At 40.3% G+C, this 18,293-nt stretch overlaps 1 protein-coding gene and 1 long non-coding RNA gene across 2 annotated transcripts in view; one reads left to right on the plus strand and one right to left on the minus strand.

The window, feature by feature from the left end:
- Nucleotides 1–18,293, plus strand: part of LOC109275218 (uncharacterized) — a 37,621-nt gene that overhangs the window by 8,686 nt on the left and 10,642 nt on the right. Inside the window, exon 2 of the long non-coding RNA XR_002084007.2 lies at nucleotides 3,451–3,561. This is a non-coding gene — a long non-coding RNA (uncharacterized LOC109275218). The remainder of the gene's footprint in view (nucleotides 1–3,450; nucleotides 3,562–18,293) is intronic.
- On the minus strand, nucleotides 11,081–18,285 carry LOC109275216 (5-hydroxytryptamine receptor 3E-like). The gene is made up of 8 exons (XM_019463328.2): nucleotides 18,219–18,285; nucleotides 16,101–16,267; nucleotides 13,342–13,451; nucleotides 13,003–13,172; nucleotides 12,518–12,678; nucleotides 11,968–12,172; nucleotides 11,581–11,796; nucleotides 11,081–11,452 (listed from the first exon to the last, which is right to left on the minus strand). The coding sequence occupies exons 1-8, from the start codon at nucleotides 18,283–18,285 to the stop codon at nucleotides 11,223–11,225; spliced, it is 1,326 nt and encodes a 441-aa protein (XP_019318873.2). The 3' UTR covers nucleotides 11,081–11,222.

Here is an 18,293-nt window from a genome sequence, read left to right on the forward strand (position 1 = left end):
AAGTTCTACTGTCCAGTGCAGTAGCCACTAGCCACATACGGCTATTTAAATTAAAATTATAAAACAAAAAATTCAGCAATGAGTCACACTGCCACATTTCAAGTGCTCCATAATCACATGTGGCTAGTGGCTGGTTTATTAGACAGTGCAGATATTGATTATTTCCAACATTTTGAACCGCATATTGAATAGCACAGTTAAAAGATATACCTCGAAGCAGAAGAAGATTCCAGAACAAAGGTTTGAGATGCACAGTGAAAGATCTAGTAAAAAAACAAAACAAAACAAAACCCTGTAAAACTGTAAATGTGTGAGCTAATCTCAATAAATATTGGTGATATAAAATAATATTAATGTCTGAATTGGGGAGTTAAGAAAAGAACGTGCTAAATTACTTGTAAATATAAGTCAGAAAGGAGATGATTAGAGTTAAAACATTCTAAGATCTTTCTTATTATTCATGTAAAAACTGGGTCAAAAACTAAAATACAGCAATATCTGTTTACAAATAACACGCCTAAAACATAAGGGCTCAGAATAGCTGAAAGTAAAAAGATGGAAAAAGGTGCACAAGGCAAATACTGTTCAAAACAAATCTGTTGGGAACTTTTACTAGAAATTGAAATGGTCACTTTATAATGATAAAGCTTTATTTCGCCAGGAAGAGAAAATATTTCAAATTCTGTGCACCTAAAAATGAAACTTCAGAGCATATGAAGTAAAAATTAATGAAACTATGAGAAACAATTGACAAATCCATCATCGTAGGAAGATTTTAAATATATTTCTCTCAGTGTTTGGTAGATCAAAGAAATACATGAATAAGGATACAGAAGACTTGAATATCACAAGTAACCATTTGATTTAATAGATATTTACAGCACACCATTCAATAAGCAGATTATACACATTAGTTCTAGATGCCTGTGGAATGTTTGTGAGCATTAACTATACATAAATTAAATCTCAATAGATATCAGGGAATTGGACTCCTGGGTGTCTTGGTCCGTTAAAACTCCAACTTCGGCTCAAGTCATGATCTCACGCTTCATGAGTTTGAGCCCCACGACGGGCTCTGTGCTGACAGCTCAGAGCCTGGAGCCTACTTCAGATTCTATGTCTCCCTCTCTCTGCCCCTACCCTGCCCACATTCTGTCTCTGTCTCTCAAAAATAAAATAAACATTAAAAAAATTTTTCTAATTAAAAAAATCTCAATAGATATTAGGGAATTGGTGTTACACAGACCCTTTCCATGAAAAGTATGGTCCATAGAGCAACAGCAGAATCATGTGAAAGCCTGTTAGAAATGTATAAGCTCAGAGGTGCCTGGCCAGCTCAATCAGTAGAGCATGTGACTCTTGATCTCAGGGTTGTGAGTTTGAGCCCCACGTTGAATGTGGAACCTACTTAGAAAAAAAAAAAAAAAGTGAAAGCTCAGGCCCCTCTCCAGACCTCCTGGGTCAGAACCTGCATTTTGACAAGATCCCCAGAGCATTCCATGTGCACATTAAAGTTTGACATGCATTGACAAAGCATGTTTTCTAACCACAGTGGAGTTTAGAAATCAATAACATGAAGATAATTAAGAAAACTCCATGCATTTGGAAATTAAAAACACCTCTGAAGATAGTTATACATACAAATATATATCATCTCACATATGATCATATAAATATATATTTGTATATATGATAATGTTTATTTCATTTATAGACTATACTTGTATATTTGTCAACCCTATAGATTGGTTCCCTGAGTCCATAACCCTAAAACAGAAATAATGCCTCAAACTTTGTGTCATAATACTAATTTAATTGTAGGTAATATTTTGAGAGCCAGTAATGTGCTTTTCTTCCTTATCTTTCTGAATACATGACATCATCATAGTTGGTTTGAAGCCTGCATCTGCCTGAGAAGAGATTAAGATTTATAACAAAAAGGAAAGAAACAAGCAGGTTTTTTTTTTAAAGTTCATTTTATTTATTTTGAGAGAGAGAGAGAGAGAACATACAGGTGGGGCAGAGAGAGAGGGGGAGAGAGAATTCCAAGCAGGCTCTGAACTGGCAGTGCAGAGCCTGATGTCAGGCTTGAACTCACCAACCAGGAGATCATGACCTGAGCCAGAATCAAGAATCGACATTTAACTGACTGAGCCACCCAGGTGCCCCAAGAAACAGTTTTAAAAACATTTTAGAATGAAAAGTTTAAACATATACAAAACTAGAGAAAGTAGTATAATGAATCCTTGTGTACCCATCACCATGTGACATGATCTCAAATCTTATTCCATCTGTATTTCACCTCTGCCCCCCACCCCCAGCCATTTCTCTCTTTCCCTTTGGATTTTTTTTTTAAAATTTTTTTACATTTATTTATTTTTGATAGAGAGAGACAGAGCACAAGTGGGGAAGGGGCAGAGAGAGAAGGAGACACAGAATCTGAAGCAGGCTCCAGGCTCCGAGCTGTCAGCCCAGAGCCTGACGTGGGGCTCGAACTCACAAACCGTGAGATCATGACCTGAGCCGAAGTCGGATGCTTAACTGACTGAGCCACCCAGGCGCCCCTCCCTTTGGATTATTTTAAAGCAAATGCTAGACATTTTATCATTTCATCTGTAAATATTCCAGCACTTATCTCTAAAAAAAGGACTGTTTAACAAAAATAGCCATAATGTCACTATTCTACTGAAAAATAACAATAATTTTTTGATATTAAATATCTACTCAGTGCTCAAGTTTCCCTAATTATCTCATAAGGTGCCTTTTCTTTTAATAGTGTATTGTTTCATAGGGCCAAAAGAAAGTTTATATATTGGAATTTATTGAAATGTCTCCCAAATTTCTCACTTAAAAAAAATATTCATGGGGACACCAAGCTGGCTCAGTGGGTAAAGCCTGGGACTCTTGATCTCAGGGTTGTGAGTTCAAGACCCAACTTGGGTGTGCAACCTACTTAAAATTTAAAAAAATTAAAAGAAATGTTAAAAAAAAAAAAAGGCATATATGGAGAGAAGACAGCCTGAGTCTTTTTAGGGGCACCTTGGTGGCTCATTTGGTTAAGCATCTGACTCTTGGTTTCAACTAACATGATCTCACAGTTCCATGAGTTCGAGCCCCATATGGGGCTCTGTGCTGGTGGTGCAGGGTGTGCTTTGGATTCTTTTTCTCTCTCTCTGCCCTTCCCTGACTTGTGCTGTCTCTCTCTCTCTCTCTCAAAATAAATAAATGAAACTTGAAAAAAAAATATTCACTTTGAAATAATTTTAGATTTATAGAAAAATTGCAAAATAGTATAGAGTTTCCTAATATTCTTCCCCCAATGTTAACAATTTACATGACTGTAGTACAATTATGAAAGCCAGGAACTGGTACAATATTATTAAGTAAGCTACAGAGTTTATTAGAATTTCAACAATTTTGCTCTTCAATATCATTTTTTTTCTGTTCTAGGATTCTACCAAGATCCCCCATTGCATTGCATTTGTTTTCACTTCCCCTTAGTCTCCTCCAATCTGTGACAATTCTTCAGTGTGTCCTTGTCTTTCAAGACTTTAACTTTTGGTAAGTACTGGTCAGTTATTTTGTAGAATGTCACTCAATTTAATTTACTTAGCAGCTTTCTAATTACATACCATATAGTTCACTCATCTAATGTGTACATTTCAGTGTTTTTAGTATATTTAACAGAGATGTGCAACTATCACCATAATCTAATTTTGGTACACTTTCATCATCCCATAAAGAAATCTTATACCCATCAGTAGTAAGTCCCCTTTCTTCCCAACCCAATGCTGTCTCCTCCTCCATCAGCCTAAGTCAGCTCCTTGTCTACTTTGTATGTCTATGGATTCTCTATGGATGTGCCTATTTTGAACATTTCATATAAATGGTGTGACACAATGTGGCCTTTTGTGTATTTCACTTAGCATTTCACTGTCCTCAAGGTTCATCCATGCTCTGGTATGTATCATTCTTTTTTTATGGCCAAATAATATTACATCACATGTATATACCACATTTTATTTATCCATCATCAGTGGATGGACATTGGCTTGTCTCCTTTTCTTAGCAATTGTGAATAATGCTGCTATGAACATTTCTGTACAGGTCTTTGTGTGGACATATGTTTTTATTTATCTTGGTCACCTACCTTGGAGTAGAATTGTTGGGTCATATGGTAACTCTAGGTTAACATTTTGAGGATATATCAAACCATTTTCCAAAGAGGCTACACCATTTTACATTCCCATCAACAAAGTATTCAGTTTCAAAGTTTCATAGTCAAAGGTTTCAATTTCTCCATGTCCTCACCAATACTTGTTATTATTATTATGTGTGCTGCTGAAGTGAGCACACCAATACTTGTTATTGTCTTCTTAATTATAGCCATCCTTTTTAGTGTGAAGTAATATGTTATTGTGATTTTGATTTGTATTTTCCTAATGACTAAGACACTGAGCATCTTTTCATGTGTGTATTGGCCACTTATATATCTGTTTTGATGAAATCTTTTATGCACATTCTCTGCTCTATTTAAAAAAATTGATCATCTACCTATTGTTGAATTCTAAGAATTCTTTATGTATTCTGGATACAAGTCCTTTGTCAGATATATGACCTTCAAATATTTTTCACCCATCGGTGGGGTTTTTTCCCCCACTTTTAAAAAAGATTTTATTTACTTGAAAAGATTTTTTTGATGTTTATTTTAATTTTGAGAGAGAGAGAGCGTGAGCAGGGGAGGGGAAGAGAGAGAGACACACACAGAATCTGAAGCAGGCTCCAGGCTCTGAGCTGTCAGCACAGAGCCTGACGCAGGGCTTGAACTCTTGCACCGTGAGATCATGACCTGAGTCCAAGTTGGACGCTTAACCAACTGAGCCACCCATGCACCCCTTAAGATTTTATTTTTAAGTAATCTCTTTCCCTGATGTGGGGCTCAAACCCACAACCCTGAGATTGAGTCACATGCTCCACTGACTGAGCCAGCCAGGAACCCCTCCCACTTTTTTTTCTTTTTAAAATTATTTTAGAGAGTGAGGGAGGGTGGGGGTGGAGGGGTAAGAGAGGGGCAGAGGGAGAAAGAGAAAGGATCTTAAGCAGACTCCGGGCTCAAGGAAGAGCCTAATGCAGGGCTCAATACCACGACCCTGGGATCATGACCTGAGCTGAAATCTAGAGTCAGGCATTCAACCCACTGAGTACCCGGTTGCCCTGCCTCTCCCACTTTCTTGATGGTTTCTTTAAGCACAAAAGTTTTAAATTCTGATGAAGTCCAATTTATCTACCTTTTATCATTTGTGCTTTTATTATTGTATCTAAGAAACCATTAACCAACCCAAGATCATGAAGATTTACTCCTATGTTTTTTTCTAAGAGTTTTAGCTTTTATATCGAGGTGTGTGATCTACTTGAAGTTAATTTTTGCATATGGTGTGATTTGGGGATCCAAAGGCATTATTTTGCATATTGAAATCTAGTTATCATACTGCCATTTGCTGGAAAAGTTAGTCTTTTTCCATATTGAATTTCCAAAATGAATTAATCATAAATGTTTATGAACTCTCAATTCTATATCATTGATCTATAGGTCTATTCTTATGCCAGCAAAACAGTATCTTGATTATTGTGGCTTGTAATAAGTTTTGAAATCAGGAAGTGTAGGACTACCAACTGTGCTCTCTTCCATGATTATTTGAGTTATTCTTTAAGTATATATTTTTTAATTAATTTATTTATTTTTGAGAAGGAGAGAGAGAGAAAGAGAGAGAAACAGCAAGGGAGGGGCAGAGAGTGGGGGACAGAGGGTCTGAAGCAGGCTCTGTGATGACAGCCGAGAACCCGGTTCGGGGCTCAAACTCACAAACTGTGAGATTATGACCTGAGCTGAAGTCAGACGCTTCACCAACTGAGCCACTTGGGCTACCCTATTTTGGTGATTCTGAGTCTCTTGCATATCCATATGAATTTTAGAATCAGCTAGTCAATTTCTGCAAAAAAAGGCAGCTAGGACTTTGATAGGGACTGTGTTGAATCTATAGGTTAATTTGGTAAATATTGCCATCTTCACAATATTAAGTTTTCCAAATGTAGAACATGATATATGTTTCCATTTATTTACATCTTCTTTAATTTTTTTCAGCAGTGTTTTGTAGTTTCCAGTATACAAGTCTTGTACTTCTTTTGTTAAGTTTATTCCTAAATGTCTTATATTTTATGATTCCTAATTTTAATTTCAGGTTATTTATTGTAAATATATATAAATTAATGCTTCTTGTATATTGATTTTGCATCCTCTAATATTGCTGAACTCATTTACAGTTATATCTCATTTTATTGCACTTTATCACACTTCACAGATATTTTGTTTTTACAGATTGAAGGTTTGTAAAAGGCCCCAAATAGCCAAAGTAATTTTGAAGAAGAAGACCAAAGCAGGAGGCATCACAATCCCAGACTTTAGCCTCTACTACAAAGCTGTAATCATCAAGACAGCATGGTATTGGCACAAAAACAGACACATAGACCAATGGAATAGAATAGAAACCCCAGAACTAGACCCACAAACGTATGGCCAACTAATCTTTGACAAAGTAGGAAAGAATATCCAATGGAAAAAAAATAGTCTCTTTAACAAATGATGCTGGGAGAACTGGACAGCAACATGCAGAAGATTGAAACTAGACCACTTTCTCACACCATTCACAAAAATAAACTCAAAATGGATAAAGGGCCTGAATGTGAGACAGGAAACCATCAAAACCCTAGAGGAGAAAGCAGGAAAAGACCTCTCTGACCTCAGCTGTAGCAATTTCTTACTTGACACATCCCCAAAGGCAAGGGAATTAAAAGCAAAAATGAACTACTGGGACCTTATGAAGATAAAAAGCTTCTGCACAGCAAAGGAAACAACCAACAAAACTAAAAGGCAACCAACGGAATGGGAAAAGATATTTGCAAATGACATATCGGACAAAGGGCTAGTATCCAAAATCTATAAAGAGCTCACCAAACTCCCCACCCGAAAAACAAATAACCCAGTGAAGAAATGGGCAGAAAACATGAATAGACACTTCTCTAAAGAAGACATCCGGATGGCCAACAGGCACATGAAAAGATGCTCAACGTCGCTCCTTATCAGGGAAATACAAATCAACGCCACACTCAGATATCACCTCACGCCAGTCAGAGTGGCTAAAATGAACAAATCAGGAGACATAGATGCTGGAGAGGATGTGGAGAAACGGGAACCCTCTTGCACTGTTGGTGGGAATGCAAATTGGTGCAGCCACTCTGGAAAACAGTGTGGAGGTTCCTCAAAAAATTAAAAATAGACTTACCCTATGACCCAGCAATAGCACTGCTAGGAATTTACCCAAGGGATACAGGAGTGCTGATGCATAAGGGCACTTGTACCCCAATGTTTATAGCAGCACTCTCAACAATAGCCAAATTATGGAAAGAGCCTAAATGTCCATCAGCTGATGAATGGATAAAGAAATTGTGGTTTATATACACAATGGAGTACTACGTGGCAATGAGAAAGAACGAAATATGGCCCTTTGTAGCAACATGGATGGAACTGGAGAGTGTGATGCTAAATGAAATAAGCCATACAGAGAAAGACAGATACCATATGTGTTCACTCTTATGTGGATCCTGAGAAACTTAACAGAAACCCATGGGGGAGGGGAAGGAAAAAAAAAAAAGGAGGTTAGAGTGGGAGAGAGCCAAAGCATAAGAGACTCTTAAAAACTGAGAACAAACTGAGGGTTGATGGGGGGTGGGAGGGAGGGGAGGGTGGGTGATGGGTATTGAGGAGGGCACCTGTTGGGATGAGCACTGGGTGTCGTATGGAAACCAATTTGACAATAAACTTCATATATTGAAAAAAAAATTGAAGGTTTGTGGCAGCCCTGCATCAAGCAAGTCTATCAACACTATTTTCTTTTTTTTATTAAAAAATTATTTTAATGTTTATTTATTTTTTGAGAGAGAGAGGGAGACTGCAAGTGGGGAGGGGCAGAGAGAGAGGGAGGGACAGAATCAGAAGCAGGCTCCAGGCTCTGAGCTGTCAGCACAGAGCCTATGCAGGGCTCAAACCCACAGACCATGAGATCATGACCTGAGCTGAATTTGGACACTCAACCAACTGAGCCACCCAGGCACCCCAAATCAACACGATTTTCAAACAGCATTTGCTCATTTCATGGCTCTGTGTCACATTTTGGTAATTCTCTCAATATTTCAAGCTTTTTTATTATATTTTTTATGGTGATCTGTGATTAGTGATCTTTGATGTTGATGTTATAATTAGTGATCTTTGATGTTGTGGGTGCCACAAACTGTGCCCATATAAGATGGCAAACATAATAAATGTGTGTGTTCCACCAACTGGCTATTCCCCCATCTTTCTCCCTTTCCTCAGTCTTCCCTATTATGTCAGACATGACAATATTGAAATTAGGCCAGTTAATAACCCTACAATGGCTTCTAAGTGTTCAAGTGAAAGGAAGAGTCACACGTCTCTCACTTTAGACCAAAAGCTAGAAATGATTCAGCTTAGTGAGGAAGGCATGTCAATAGCTGAGACTTGCCAAAATCTGGGCCTTTTGCACCAGTTGTTCAAATTGTGAATGCAAAGGAAAAGTGCTTAAAGGAAATTAAAAGTGCTACTCCAGTGAATACATGAATGATAAGAAAGTAAAACAGCCTTACTGCTGATATGGAGCAAGTTTAGTGGTCTGGATAGAAGATCAAATCAGCCACAGCATTCCTTTAAGCCAAAGCCTAATCCAGAGCAAGCCCCTAACTCTCCTCAATTCTATGCAGCCTGAGAGAGGTGAGGAGGCTGCAGCAGAAAAGCGTGAGGCTGGCAGAGGTTGCTTCATGAGGTTTAAGGAAAGAAGATGTCTCCATGACATAAACATATAAGGTGAAGCAGCAAGTACTGATGTAAAAGCTGCAGTAAGTTATCCAGAAGATCTAGCTAAGATAATTAATGAAGGTGACTACACTAAACAGCATGTTCTCAAGGTAGAGGAAACAACATCATATTGGAAGAAGATGCTATCTAGGACTCTCATGGCCAGAGAGGAAAAGTCAATGCCTGGCTTCAAAGAATAGACTGACTCTCTTATTAGAGGCTAATGCAGCTGGTGACTTTAAGTTGAGGCCAATGCTCATTTACCATTCCAAAAATCCTAGGGCTTTTAAGAATTATGCTAAATTTACTGTACTTGTGCTCTGTAAATGGAAAAACAAAGCCTGGATGACAGCACATCTATTTATCTATTATGGTTTACTGAATGTTTTAAGCCCACCCTTGAGACCTACTGCTCAGAAAACAATATTTCTTTCAAAATGTTATTGCTCATTGATAATACATGTGGTCATCCAAGAGCTCTAATGAGATTGATATTGTATTCTTGCCTGGTAACACAACATCCATTCTTCAGCCCATGGATCAAAGACTAACTTTGACTTTCAAGCCATATTATTTAAGAGATACATCTCATAAAGCTATAGCTGCTATGGAAATGATTGCTCTGATGGATCTGGGCAAAGTAAATAGAAAACCTTCTGGAAAGAATTCACCATTCTAGATGCCATTAAGAATATTTGTGATTCATGGGAAGAGGTCAAAATACATTACTTCCTAACAACAGTTTGAAAGAGGTTGATTCCAACACTTATGGTTGACATTGTGGGGTTCAAGACTTCAGTGGAGGAAGTAACTGCAGGTGTAGTGGAAATAGCAAGAGAACTAGAATTAGAAGTGGAGCCTGAAGATGGGACTAAATTGCTGTGATCTCATGATATAACCAACTGATGAGGAGTTGCTTCTTACTAATGAGCAGAGAAAGTGTTTTCTTGAGATGGAATCTACTGCTGGTGAAGATGCTGTGAAGATTGTGGAGATGACAACAAAGAATTTAGAATATTACATAAACTCAGGATTTGAGAGGACTGACTCCAATTTTGAAAGAAGTTCCACTGGGGGCTAAATGCTATCAAACAGTATCATGTGCTACCGAGAAATTGTTGTGAAAGGAAGAGTCAATTGATGTGGCAAACTTCATTATTGTCTTTAAGAAATTGCCGCATCCATCACAGCCTTCAGCAACTACCACCCCGAGCAGTCAGCAGCCCTCAACTTGGAGGCAAGACCCTCCAGAGCCAAAAGATTACAACTTGCTGAAAGCTGAGGATGGTTAGCATATTTTAGTAATAAAGTATTTTTATTTTTTAAATGTTCATTTATCTGTTTTGAAAGAGAGGGAGAGAGAGAGAGAGAGTGCGAGTGAGGGGAGGGGCAGAGAGGGAGGGAGAGAGAGAAATCCCAAGCAGGCTCCGGGCTGTCAGCACAGAGCCTGATGCAGAGCTTGAACCCACTAACCATGAGATCGTGACCTGAGCCAAAATCAAGAGTCGAATGCTCAACTGGCTGAACCACCCAGGTGCACCAGCAATGAAGTATTTTTAAATTAAAGTATGTACATGTTTTTTAGATATAATGCTGTTCCACACTCAATAGACTACAATATAGTGTAAACATAACTTTTATATCTACTGGGAAACCAAAAAATTCATTGACTCATTTTACTGTGACATTTGCTTCATTGTGGTGGTCTGGAACCTAACCTGCAATATCTCTGCAGAGCTCCTGTACAATAACGAAAAGGATGAATAAAAGAGTCTACAAGTAAGACATATGTCTTTAAAAATGTCCAAGAAAATTAAAACTTTCCAGACAGGACAACTGTCACGTTGGACTTGAAGGTAAGAGGACCGTCTGTTTTGAGATCAAAATGCTGTCACAGGCAGAGGGATGCACAGGTGATATTTTGAAACTATCAGTTATGAATAGTTAAGTTTCTACCTCAAAACATGACAAAGAACCAGAGGTCTCTGAAGAATGATTTATTGGGACAAGTAAGGAAGCAGAGGAGGTGGGACTGCTATGCAGAAGACATAAGGGGATCGTAGAACTTCATGAGAGGACTAAGGGGAGCCAACAGAATACAGATACAAGAGGAAAATGTCTAGAGTTGGGTTGAGACTGATCAGTGGGGCTGGATTGAGATGCATGGAATGTAGCAGGGAATGGGTCATCTTTGGGCTTTGATAGTCGATACTCAACAAGGAGCAAAGACCTGGCTGGTCTCTGGAAGCCAGAAGCAGCTCTGGGTGGGATCTGCAGGAGCAAATAGATATCATGCCTAGGTGTTCCAGAGGACGATGACTGTGACCACGGAGGTGGTCATGAAGAGCAGGTAGAGGCGGAAGAGCAGGGTGTCCATCATGTGGCTGAACTGCACCCACAGATCGGCCAAGTGCTGCTTCTGAGTCTCATCTTCCTGCTGGGCCTTTGTTGACCCAGGACACCCATTTAACTCTGTCTCTCTGGGACCTGGCATCTTCCCCACTAACTCTACTGGCTCCTTCACACCTGTGGAGAGATAGAGACTCAGCATAGGCCATGAAGTTCACCTGGGGTGGAAGGAATAGGGAAGGAGATAGGAGCAGATAAATGGCTATGTGGGAAGAGGAAATGTGGGCAGTGCTGAATCTCCTTACCAGGCAGGTGGGCAGGGGGGAGGCCCATGGCTTTATTTCTCTTCTGGAGTGCAGTGGGGCAGCACTTTGTTGGGCTGGTGCAGTAGAGGATCAGAGAATGGAGCCACTGAGGCATGGGTGGGGGCTGGCTGGTAGCCAGGTGCAGCAAGTAGGTGATGAAAATGGTCTCCAGCAGGCTGACCACCATCAGGGACAGACACAGGGCAAAGTAGACACCTGCAGGGAAGGTAGGCCTACATGTGGGTTAGAGGCACCACCTAGGACTTCTCTCTTCCAATCCCACCCTGGCAGGCTTAGGGCCTCATTTTCCCAGTATATCTCTCTCCCTTGAGCTAGTTCAGTCAATCCTCCCCACCCTTATTTTCCCTAAGGCTGGAGATGCCATACTGATGAGGGGGGTGCCATTGGTGGGTAGTAACTCATTCATCATGAGCAGGAAGACATTGTAGCCCAGCAGAAGGGTTATCTTGAATGGGGCACGATTTCCACTTTCTGCTGGCAGGTAGAAGCTGAGGGCATCGATGGCAACCAGAAAGCCACTGGGCACCAGAAGGTTTATGATGTAGAGTCTGGGCCTGCGCCTGATGGCCACCTTGGGGGAGGAAAGAAAGGGAAGTGGATAAGGGATTTGGAAGCTGCCAGGAATAGTAGTGATTGTTTATGTCTCTGCCTTCCTTTTTGGTCTGATATCACCCTGAGATCTATAGCTGTGTAGAATGCAGCTTCATAAATACGTATAGAGACTGCCAGTGACAAGTTAGGCCAGAGCAGTGAGCTTTAGGAAAAAGAATGTGGCTGGGCAGCCAAGAGGAAAGGTTTGAGTCTGGCAGAAGTAAAACTGAGAAACCCTGAAACTTGAGAAATACCCATTTGGTGGAGATTCTAGGTAAGGGTAGAAGCAAGAAAGAAAGGAAAAATCAAGGACCTCTGAACTCACGTAGAACATGATCTGATCGTATAGGCTGGTGCCCAGGGACATCTTTGGGGTGGCCTTGTTGATGCCTAGGAGCTCCCACTCTCCATGGGTTTGAACGATATCCCGGGATGTGTCTGCTATTTCCCACACTTCTTTCTCCATGCCCAGCAACATATTCTCCACTGAAAGGGAGATCCAGATCATTTCCCAAGGATACGGTTTCCTGTTGATTCAACTACATTCTCTTTCTTCATCTGCATTCAACATGTATTTTTGAGTACCTACTATTATGGCAGAAAGTTTGCAAGAGCTAGGAATGGTAATCAACAAGACAGGCTTGGATTTTCCCTTTATGGAAAATATTTAAACATCCATAAGAGCCCTAATTTTTGCTCTGCCCATACACCTTAGTCACCATTTATTCATAATTTCTTTATATTTTATTTTCTGTTGTTTAATCGGTTGCTCTCATTCACCTACATCCCTGAGCCCCCACAGGAACTCACCTGTGTAAAGGAATGAACTAAAGGTGAGGGTGCAGTTCTGCTGGTCAAAAGGGAAGTAGAAGATGTCCAGGTTACAGATGCTGGTCACCTTCATGGGTTTCTTATATCTGATGCGACCTTCATTACTCACATATGCTGTGAGGCCTTTTGGGGTCTTATCCACATTCATGCTGTAAGAGAGATGAAGTGGGATGCAGGTGCTTTGTTTTTCTTTTTACCTTTCTGGTTATTTCTCATCCATCTAATATCACTTTTAGTGTCTCCAATGGCAGATTGTAAATTCTACTGATTCCAGAAAATGGGGCTTCCCTCTGGCTATTCCCAGCCCTTAATACGTACAACTCAACGATGAAAATGTCCGGGAGCCATAGGTTCTTGGCTGCCACACTTATCTTCGTGATGCCCTCACACTCCTCTGGGTTCCATCTGATAAATGGGTTATCCCAGACCTAGAGCCCAGGTGGAGGAGAGGTGAGAGAGCCTGATAGAAATTAAGGCTATTTTTTTCTGTCCTTTGATTTTTCTTAAAAAAAGTTATGAAATATTTCAAGCACATAAAAAAGTATATAAAATAATAAACAGGTTTCTATCACTCAACTTTGTGGAGTCAATATTTTGATAAATTTACTTTGGCTTTTTTTTTTAGGAAATAAGAATTACAAATAGACTTGAAGCTCTCTGTGTTCATTTCTTCATAAACTTTGATTCCTCTCTTTTTCCATTTCTGTGAGAAATTACTGGTGATTAGAGAAACACTATTTTTTCTTCAGTAGGAATGAGATTTAGAGCTGAAAGATCAGTAACTTAGCCTCTCTGAGCTAGAATTTCCTTAGTGTAAAATAAGGGGATTAGTAGGTATCAAATGAAATAAAGCATATCAATGAATTTTGAAACTGTAATGTTCATAGGTATTATGTATTAGTATCTAGTATGCCTTCAACTGTCTCCCAGACCCCTTTCACCAGTCTTTATTGCAAGGAGACCTTGGACAAGCTCTTGGGTTCTTTGAAGCAAGAGACTTCATGGTCTTCCTTTTGTTGGCAGGTGCCAGGCACCACCCTCTCTTGTCTTTGGGATGACCTTTCCAAACCCTCTTTTCCAAGTCTGGCAACCTTCTTTGGGAACCGTTTTCAAGGATTGTCCAATTCTGGGTGGGCTTGTCTAGTCTCAGGGTACTTTCAACAGCAACTGCAGTTTGTAGAACCACAGCCAGAACGGAAGGGAAGCTCTATGCACATTAAATAAAACTTTGTACTGGATCAGTGCTTCTCAAGTCTTGCTTTACATATAAAACACCTGGGGATCATATTGAACTATATAGATTCTGATTCAATAGGTGGTGTGACTAACTCATCCTGATTTGCCCAGCATTTTGCTGGTTTTAGCATTGAAAATTCCATGTCCTGAGAATTCCTCAGTCTTGGTTATGCTGGGATGGTTGGTTACACTGGGTGGGACCCAAGATTTTGTGCATTTCTAGGTTTCCAGGTGGTGCAATCAACTGGTGCTGCCCATCTGGGAACTGCACTTTGAGAGCAAGATTAGGTGATTATTAATATTATTCCCCTCCTCTCTCCTTCTCTTTAACCAAGCTTTTCAAATTGGAAACTTAATTCATTTACTTTCATTTTTTCCCCTCTTGTTTTCTTATTAATACACTTAAGATACAAAATTTCCACTGAGTTATACTTTGGCTATATTCATAGATTTTCATGTGTAGCCTCTTTGTTTCTAATTATTTTGCAATTTCTATTTAATTGTTTTATTTTTACTTTAGCCCAAAGTATTTGGAAGCTTAATTTTTGGGGGAAGTTTAATTTTAAATTCCCAAGAAATAAGGCTTTCTGGGGGGAGGGCTGTCTTTTCCCACTTAGTTTCATTTTCTTGTATCGTGATCAGATTGTGGTCTAGATAATTTCTGCTTTTTTGAGTTTGTTGAGATCTTCGTCAGTGTGGGAAAATATTGCATTTGTATCAGAAAAGATTATGCATTTTCATTGGTACAAAGTTTGATGTTTATTAAATCAAGTTTCCTAATTGTGCTGTTAAAAATCACAATGTTTTTTATTCTTTTTCTACTTGATTTTTGAAACCAGTATATTGAAGCCTCTCACCATGATTGTAGATTTTTCCATTTCTCCCTCATGTGTTTCAAAGATATGTTGTTAGGTACGTAAAGGTCATAATTATATCTTTGTTTAAAATCCTTTCTGAATGTAAATGAAGGGAGAGAATAAACGGTATTAGCCATACCATTTCCAGCCACAGGAATGATGACAAGAGCTGTAGATGTTCATCCTGCCAAAAGAATTTCCTGTTTCTAGTATGATGTGGATAAGAAGTCTGTCCATCCCTCCCACTCCCCATTTTTTTTTTAAGTTTATTTATTTTGGAGATAGAAAAAGAGTGAGTGCCTGCGAGCAGCAGGGGCGGGGGGGGGGGGGTGGGGACGGGGAGGGACAGAGAAAGTGGGAGAGAGAGGATTCCAAGAAGGCTCTGCACTGATAGTACAGAACCAGACACCAGCCTTGAACCCACAAACCGTGAGATCATGACCTGAGCCAAAATCCAAAGTCCGCAGCCTAACCAACTGAGCCACCCAGGTGCCCCTCCTACTCCTCATTTTTGTTTACCAACTCCCAATGTATGTAAAAGTGGTGCCGTGATCAAGGTCAACATGTAGGTCAAGGACAAAAGCTTAATTGAAACAGCTTAATTGAAAAGCTTAATTCTCCCATGTGTGGGAGAATTCACAACAGGGCTGGATTAGAGTAGTGTTTCTCAATCCTGGCTGTATTTTAGAATCACTTGAGGAGCTTAAACTACTGAAGTCTAGGTTCCATCCAATCAGAATCTCTGGGAGTGGAGACTGAACAGTGGTATATGGCCAGGGTAGAGAATCACTGGGTGAGAAAGAAAAGAAATTCTCTTCTATGTGCTGTTGCACCACATCCTGTTAAACCAGACAGAGCTTCTTTGAGATCCCCACTGGGCAAATGACATTTAGCCGTGATGGAGGAAGGTGCAATGTGGACAAGGGCTTTTGGGGTTCCCTTGCCAGGTTGGGAAAAAATTAAGGGCTAGGGGTCAGCACTCACCACATCTAGGATGGCAGACATAGTAAAGGAGATGTTGACTAGGGTGGGGATGCTGAAGTTGGTGACTGGACGAAAGGCCTTCCGCTCAAACACTGAATCCAGAACAGTGGGATACCCTCCATGCTGGCCGAACCCTGAGCAGTTGATGATGAAAGTACTGCCCCTTCCTGTAGAGGACATAGAATGTGTGAGGAGAGGGAGAGAACTCTCCTGTTGCCTATGTGAGAGGGCCCTATGATAGGATCTTGGGGGTAGTCTGTGATAATAACGATAGCTAACATTTATTGAGCATTGATTATGTGCCAGGTATGCTCTAAGCCCTTCAGAGGAAGTCCCTCACTTAATCCTTCCAAGCCCCTATCAAGGAGAAATTATTTTTGTCCTTATGTAATAAATGAGTCAACTGAGATCCAGTAAGAGGAATTAAATCCTTGAGGTCAAATATATAAGAGGCAAAAACTGGACTTGCTCTGAACCCTGGTTTGTTTGATGCTGCTGTAGTATATTCCCCCAATGATGAGATGGAGACTGGGGAAGGAGGATCACCAAGAGGATCACCAGATGCTGGGTGCCTCCCTCCAAGGCCAGGGAGGATGGGTTGGGCTGGAAGGCAAATGATGGAAGCTAATGTGGTAAGCTGAGTTAGGGCTCTGGCTGCCTTTTTAATGTTTCTGTTTCCATGCAAAGCATGCCCAAATCTATATGCAAACTGCCCCTGGGACAGTGATAGCCATCAGATAGGATTCCATTCCCAGGGCCCCAAAGAGAACACACCGATTTCACCTTCACTGCCCCAAACTTCCTTCTCCCTATTTTGCTGCTCAACCCTCTATCACTTTTCCAGTTTGAGGATTTTGAAGTGTTGCCTTCCCCTTTTTTCTACCCTCTCTAATTGTAGCAATTTGTTAGAGGAACAACAGCCTGGAATGAGAGAGATTGTTGTATGCTAAGGACATCAAGCCTTATCCATTCCCAAAGTCACAGTGCTGTCCAGACAAATCCTTGGATCATTCTATGAACAATGAATATTCATTTGTTGATCATGGCCAGTGAGTGGCCAGAGGAGCATCTCTAGTGTTCTCTACTGAGTAGTTAGTACAATTTGTTCCTCTTCCTTATACTGGCCTTTAAAGCTGCCTCTGGTTAAGCCCTACCTATGCTCTCTTGTCCAGAAGTTATATGACAACCTAAGGGGGAGAGACGACATTTATTGATACCTATCATATGCCAGGCAGGCACTATGCTACTAACTTTCTCTCATTGAATCCTCACAACTCTGCAAGGCATGTCCTATTTTACAGATGAGGAAACTGGAGCTCAGAGAAGTCAAGCAATTTGCCCAAGGTTGCATAAGGTGCAAAGTGAGGGACCAAGATTCAAACCCAGGTCTGTCTGTCTCCAAATCCCATGTTCTTTCCACTATACCATACTAACTTCCTGAAAGAGAACCATACTCTATTTGCACTCTCCCTTTGCTACCCTCTGGCATCTTACCTAACCTAAAGCACTTGGATCCTGAAGGTGGATGGGGAAGTTATGGCTAAAAGTGAGCACTTTGCTACAATGGAGTGGGTTTCATAGCTGCAGAGAAAAAGAATTATACCTGTGTGTAGAAAGATGGATAGACATTCAGTCTAAATAGAAGAGAAGACAATTAGGGATGGGTCCTGGGAAGAAAAATAGTTCCTGTATGGTACATCACTGGAAGGATATTTTTTTTAGTTTATTTTTGAGAGAGAGAGAAGACGGAGAGAGAGGGGAAGGGGGGGGGCAGAAGATGGCAGAGAAAGAGGCAGAGAGAGAGGGAGAGAGAGAATTGCAAGCAGGCTCTGCACGGACAGCACAAAGCCCAATGCGGGGCTCGAACTCATGAACTTTGAGATCATGACCTGAGCCAAAATCAAGAGTCATTAACTGACTGAGCCACCCAGGTGCCCCTGGAAGGATATTTTCTGTCTTCCAGAGAAGGAAAGTCTATTCAGGCATTATTATAACAAAGTTATGAAATAACAATACCCATTTTAGATCATCTCTGGGAGTTGGAAATTTGAAAGAAGTTTCTAGGTGTTCAACTAGAGAGAGTCTCTGCCTCTTTCCCTGTTGTTGCCCCTTTCTTACCTTGAAGTAGAAGACTGAGAGCAAGGAATAAGAGGAATCTCTCTTTGTGGAACCAGCTTCCTTCCATCTTCTTTG

Source organism: Panthera pardus, unplaced genomic scaffold (assembly GCF_024362965.1).
Source record: "Panthera pardus isolate Hobbes unplaced genomic scaffold, ASM2436296v1 HiC_scaffold_16, whole genome shotgun sequence".
NCBI classification, from domain to species: domain Eukaryota; kingdom Metazoa; phylum Chordata; class Mammalia; order Carnivora; family Felidae; genus Panthera; species Panthera pardus.

Bases quoted from the DNA above. Each gene is read 5' to 3' on its own strand.
- LOC109275216 (XM_019463328.2), bottom strand. From the start codon at position 18,285: ATGGAAGGAAGCTGGTTCCACAAAGAGAGATTCCTCTTATTCCTTGCT. The intron at 13,452-16,100 runs GTGAGTGCTGAC...CCTGGGCTCTAG, and splicing joins TGTCTGCCATCCTAGATGTG to GTCTGGGATAACCCATTTAT. The intron at 12,679-13,002 runs GTGAGTTCCTGT...TCTCCCTTTCAG, and splicing joins TAGTTCATTCCTTTACACAG to TGGAGAATATGTTGCTGGGC.